Here is a 6206-nt window from a genome sequence, read left to right on the forward strand (position 1 = left end):
CGGCCTAAAAAGGCAGGCATGCAACGCTAATGACAACAATGTGTAAATTATTTTTTTAGGGCTTAACCCTTTATTAGCTAGTGACACTGGATAGACAGGAAAGTGGGGAGGGAGGGGGGGAGAGAAAGGACGACACGCAGCATGGGGCCGCAGGTCGGATTCGAACCCCGGCCGCTGCCAAGGACTCAGCACACAAGGGGACACACGCCTTACTGGGTGAGCTAGAGGCCGCCAGAGTCACATTTTTAGGATTTGGTTAACATGATATGATAAAAGTATGCTAGGAGCTCACTCTCATACACATTAAATATTATAAGAACAGCTGATTTCTGGGGTAGTAAATGTCTTCAGCGGGTGGGCGGTTCCTATGAGTACTATAAAACTTATGAATAACTTATGAATTGTTGTTATTGTCAAATAGATCTCAACTACACACCTGTAGAGTTTTTTTGGGGGGGGTGATGCCATTTCTTAGACCACACCCATTTTCAAATTTGGCTTTCATTTTGATGCCAACTGCACACTTGTTTTCTCTGCAGCTGGCAGGGCCACACACACACACACACACACACACACACACACACACACACACACACACACACACACACACACACACACACACACACACACAACCAGCATCACTTTCGGGGCGAGTACACATGCTGGTTTAAGATAAACCTGTTCTCCAGGAATCCTTTCATGTCCGAGCAAAACTGAAAGTAGAACCCCGAAAGGGAAGAGGCATCGGACGGATTTGTAGAAACATTTCAAAGAAAGTTATAATCTATTTTAGAAGTAAGGACCTTAAAGGTTTTTAAAAGTCGGTGAGGCCGCGAATCTCCGTTCATCTGAGCTATAATACAGGTAATATACTATATATATATTTATATTTATATATAATATATAGAAGGTAACTTGAACTGTGTCAAGCTGTCGAGCTTGGGCTAATCAGCGACGACAAAAGAGTTAGTGACGTACCTCCACCTTGTTTTGCTTCATTTCAGCTTGTTATGACCCTTGTGTTGTCCTTAGGTCACAGGGACCTGTTCACTTTATTTGACTTTTTGTGTCTGTCCCTCACGTACTATGTGATGTAATTTCAATCAGGAGAGACATGCGATTTATTGAACAGCTCAAATAAAATGTAAAGTCTTTATAAAATATATATATATATATATATATATATATATATATATATATATATATATATATATAGGCACTCTTTGCCTGCAACAACAGCTGATAGCAAAGGGAGAAACAGATTTTTTAAAGCAGGGTTGGGACTCTGTGATTGGCCCTTGCAATTTATCTACAATTCTGATTGGTTAAGCAGGGTGGACACCTCCAACAGATGATTTGAGTTAGGTAGAGCATTGATTAAGAGTGAGGTCTTCCTGAAAGGATTTACATACACTGAGCTACATTTCCTGAGAACTGGTGGGGTCCTGGTCCTCTGGGGTCTCGAGACCCATCCTGGACTCAAATGCGTTTCTCGCTTGCCTCATCTCGTCCTTCGGGTCCCAGAGACCCTCCTTTTATCCAGTTGTATTTTTCTGCTACCGTGGCCTGGTCCCCCGGGGTCCTAGGACCCATCCTGCATTCAAACGCGTTAAATAAAGTAAACAAGTCCCCGTGAAAAGAAGGACAACACAAGGGATAAGTGTGTTGACTAAAGGTTTTTTCATCTCCTCTTTAGAGACATGGCCCACGCAGAGACAACTGGTGAGAAAACAAGTTTACTCTTTTTATAGATTGACAACACATGTTGTAATATCAGGAATGTGTGATCTAGATTAAGGTCTTTTTTTCTGATAAGAGGGTCTGGTGGTGCTGTTATACAAAACAATGTTACGGCGCATTAATGACTTCAACATTTTCTCTGTTTTCAGTGTCAGGGAGAAACTTTTATGTCCACTTGGCGGGAGAAACTAACGGTGCTCATCAGGCTTTTGTTGAAAAGTTGAAAGACGGTGGCCATACTGAGGTGCAGTCTCCTGGAGAAAGTGACTACCTTTTGGTTTTCTGTCCCAACGCTTCACGAGTTGATGCAGACATACGCGAGGCCCTGCTCAAGATACCAGGTAGGGAACGCCTCCAACCATTGTTGGGTCCATTTCACGGCCTATGTTCAGACTGCAGGCAAATACGATACGAAAATCAGATCTATGAGACTGACTGTCCACACTGTTACTTGAGAGTGATCAGATTTGCCCAGCCGGATCCTTTGGACTGAGACATACTTGTTGAAATCCAATTAAAATTGCATTTTGCATCAACACTGTCATGGTTGAATGACAGTTTGTTTTAAAAAGTATTTAAAAACCACGTAAAAACGCATTTTGGTAAGATACAGCCTTTAATTACAAATTAAAATGTATTTGTATATGAACATGTGGTTAGTAGATGGATAAAATAGTAACAGTAGATGAATAGAAAAAGCCAATCTGCCAGAACCAAACTGAACTCCTCTCTTAGTTTCATCTGGTTTTCTGACTGGTTGGGTTGTATTATCTCTGTGCTAACATGGGAACCAGCAATTCTGGTGGTGATGCATCACACCTTCATCCTGAATGTTGTAGCTCCAAGCGGAGACAGGTGAACACCCCACTACTCTCCTCACTGTGGACTGTCTGTTCTATGAGCGCAAGCTCCTGGAGTGTACCCGCAATGAGATTGCGTGTATGACTCCAGAGTTTCTGGGAATTCCCCTTTCACAGGTTGATAGATTTACTGTCTTATATACAGGTCACACACACAACAATACAGAGTGCCCGATTGTTGATGTTTATAATCATTGCATGGGTCTCATTATTAGCCATAGGTTAATTTAGTCTACACTTAGTTTCTTTCTTTCTTCTTCTTTTCTTTCTTCTTTCTTTTTTCTTTCTTTCTTTTCTTTTTCTTTCTTTCTTCTTTTCTTTTTCTTTTCTTTCTTTCTTTTCTTCCTTTCTGTTCTTTCTTTCTCTCTTCTTTCCCCCCTTCTTTCGTAACTTAGATTTCTCTTTCCTCTTTCTTTCTTTTCTCCCCCCCCTTTTCTTTCTCCACTTTCTGCTCTCCTCCTTTTCTCCTCTCCCCTTCTCACTCCCCAAACCATTCTCCTCTGCTTGTCCTCCTTTTCTCCTTCTCTTCCCTCCTTCTTTCACTCCTTTCCCTCTTTCCCCTTCTCTCTCTTTCTTCCCTTTCTTCTTTCTCTTCTCCCTTTCTTTCTTTCTTCTTTCTTTCTTTTTTTCCTCTCCCTTTTTTTCCATTCCTTCCTTCTTCTTTTTTCTTTTTTTTCTTCTTTCTTCCTCATTTCAGTTCGTTCTCCATCCTTCGTTCTTTCTCATTTCTTCTTTCGTTGCTTCTTCTCTTTCTTTTCTTTCCCCTTTTTTCTTCTTCCCTTTTTTTCTTCTTTCCATTTCTTCTTCTTCTGTCTTCTTTATTCGTTTCCCTTTCTCTTGAGCTCCATTCCTCCTTTTTATTCCTATCGGTCCCCTTTCTTTTTCTTTCTTTTTTTCTTTTCTCCCTCTTTCCCTTTTCTTTTCCGTTTTTTTTTTATTTTTTTTTTTTCTTTTTTTTTGTGTTTTTTTTTTTTTAATTTTTTTTTTTTTCTTTGGTTGGTTTGTTTTTTTTTTTTTTTTTTTGTTTTTCTTTTTTTTTTTTTTTTTTTCCTTTTTTTGTTTTTGTTTTTTTTTTTTTTTTTTTTTTTTTTTTTTTTTTTTTTATTTCTTTTCTCTTCGTTCGTTCTGTTTTATCCTCTTCTTTCTGCATTGGCTTTTGTTCGCTTTTCCGCTTTCCCCCTTTTCTTTTTTTTCTGCCGCGGTGTCTGCCGTGGGTGCTCGCGCTCTTTCTTTCTTTCTTCTGGAGGTTCGCGTCTTGTCCTTCTGTCAGGTTTCTTTTCCCGTTGGGCTGAATGTCCCTCTTTCTTGCATCTCTCGGTCTTCCGCGTCCTTCTCTTCCTTCGGTTCTTTGCTCGCATGGTTTCTTTCGTTATCGCTATCCGTTTTCCCTTTCTTTCCTCTCTTTTCTTTTCTTCTTTTTATCTCTCTGCGACTTTCGTCTTTTCTTTTTTTGTTTTTTCGTTTTTTTTCGTTCTTTTTTTCTTGCTGGGTGCGGTTCTTTTCTTTGTGCGTGCCCTTTTTTCCCCTACACAATTGTTCGGGCCCCCTCCTCCCTGCTGATCTTCTTTTCCGGATGGTGTTTCCTCTTTTCCCTCCCCTCGCCCCCGACCGCGTTCTTTTTGCTCCGCCCCCCGGTCTTCCCTCCGCTCGGCTTGGTCAACCCGCGCGTCCTTTTCCCTTTTCTCTCGTTTTTCTGTTGTTCTGTCATCTATCCCGTCTCCTTCCTCACCGTCTCGGGGGCTGCGTTCACAGGCTTCATCCTGCCTTTCTGGTGCTCGAGTTTTTTCTTCCGCAGTTTTCTTCTTTGGTCTTTCCTTCGTTCTCCTTCCTCTTTGCTGGCTTTTCCGGGTTGTTCTCCCCCTTCTGTCGTCCGTCTGTTCGTTCGGCCGTCCTGTTCGCCACCCCGTTCGTCCCCCCCCGGGCCCACCCCCCTGTTTTTGTCCGTTTGGGTCTGTCTTAGTTGGTTTCTCTTTCTTTCTTTCTTTCTTTCTTTCTTTCTTTCAGGGACATACCTCACAAGGCTTCAAATACCAGCTCATCAAATTGTGTGAGTATAATCATGAACTATTGATCAGATTTTCACCTCTATTTATAATCTTCCCTTACATTGCCTGGTGTAAAGGAGTTGTTGCTCTGTGTAACCCACCTGTTGTGTATCTCATTGGTTGTGAAGCGATACGTTCCTATACCAATGTAACATATTAGTTCAAAATTCACAGATATTCTGTGAAAAAGAATCATTCTGAGTTCAGTTCCCAATTCTGAGATAAAAATAATCGGGTGGAGGTAAGTGACACAGAGGGTAACAGCTGATATTCAGATTAATGGACTGTCCTTTGGTTTGATGGTTTAAATCCACTTCAAGTGGCAGAGAAAGAAGAACAGAATAGAGTCTGAATGAGTCAACCTCATTTTAATAGTTGTGGCCATCCTTCGTATTAGAAAAGTTAACATTGGACTCCTAGAGATAGAGACATGTAGGACAAGCATCACATGCTCTCAGCCAGTTGGACAGGTCTCCAATGATGAGTAAATATGTACAGTATGTATGTGTAGAGAAGTGAGAATTTAAATCTGTTAATTAAAAATATATTGATTTTAAATCTATTCAATCATACATTGCTTGTGTTGCTTTTAACAGTGGACTAATTGTAAAATTCCTTTTTAGTGGAGTTGCTGTTTGATTGTAATGTGTTACATGGGACAACATTATTTTAGGGTTGTTTAAGTTATAAGTCATGAGTTGTTGCTTTTCTTTTCTTTATTTTAGTGGAAGGGAGCTCTTGGACTTGGATTGCTTGTGGTGTGGGGTCGGTTGCTGTCGGCCTGCTCGTCTTTTTTTTGATCTACTTTATGATAAAACTGAAGTAGGAAGATCTGCAAAGGCCATCACATGGCCCTTGATCACACTCAATGTGCTGTGTAATGCATGTGTAATCATCTGCAATAAGTCAAAAACAAAATTATTTAGTTACTTGTAGTATTGTTGAGAAAGCTTTTGGGCAGAAGCTTTAGATCACTAATATTTTAAAAGATATATAAAAGATAAAAGAAAAACAGATGCATTAAGTGACTGGATTTGAAAAAAGAAAAAAAGAAAAAAAGAAATCCTTCCATAAGAGATTTTAATGGAAGTGATTCTTTTATTAAGATGTAAGGGTAACTTCACACGTTAGTAACAGGTACTTTTTATATATAATCTGTCAAATTTTAATTGCTGCTGCTTTGCTTTTCATTAAAATATCAAAGTTTTTCCTTCATAAAGAACCAATCAAAATGATAATAACGACTTGTGTAGCTTGTTCATTGCTGACAAACAAATGTATTCTCATTTACGAAAAAAGGACATGTTTCAGAAGTTTGGCTCTCACATTTTGATTTGAACCACAACGTTGAATGCTTATTGTTGAATTATTGATTATGTTGTAACAGCAACACTACGTTTGATCTAGGCAGTGGGACCTTCAAACAACACAATTGTTTACAAGATTACACCTTCTCAGTTCAGTATTTGCAGTATTAATTAATTCTTGAACATTTAATAAGACTAATAAGTCAACATTTGGGATAATATCACCTGCCACCTTGTCTCACTTCACTAGACCC

The 6206-nt window shown here is 39.6% G+C and overlaps 1 protein-coding gene and 1 long non-coding RNA gene across 2 annotated transcripts in view; both read left to right on the forward strand.

Annotated features, from left to right (window-relative positions):
• The first annotated feature begins 680 nt into the window (after positions 1-680).
• LOC116706112 (uncharacterized) overlaps positions 681-6206 on the forward strand; it is a 21640-nt gene continuing 16114 nt past the window's right edge. Inside the window, exons 1-3 of the mRNA XM_032542756.1 lie at positions 681-864; positions 1699-1722; positions 1890-2081. Coding sequence (XP_032398647.1) covers positions 1701-1722; positions 1890-2081 — 214 coding nt within the window. The 5' untranslated portion in view covers positions 681-864; positions 1699-1700. The remainder of the gene's footprint in view (positions 865-1698; positions 1723-1889; positions 2082-6206) is intronic.
• On the forward strand, positions 2599-5890 carry LOC116706148 (uncharacterized). Its single transcript, XR_004336151.1, has 3 exons — positions 2599-2717; positions 4605-4647; positions 5371-5890. It is a non-coding gene; the product is annotated as an uncharacterized LOC116706148 (long non-coding RNA).

Source organism: Etheostoma spectabile, chromosome 18 (assembly GCF_008692095.1).
Source record: "Etheostoma spectabile isolate EspeVRDwgs_2016 chromosome 18, UIUC_Espe_1.0, whole genome shotgun sequence".
Lineage (NCBI taxonomy): Eukaryota > Metazoa > Chordata > Actinopteri > Perciformes > Percidae > Etheostoma > Etheostoma spectabile.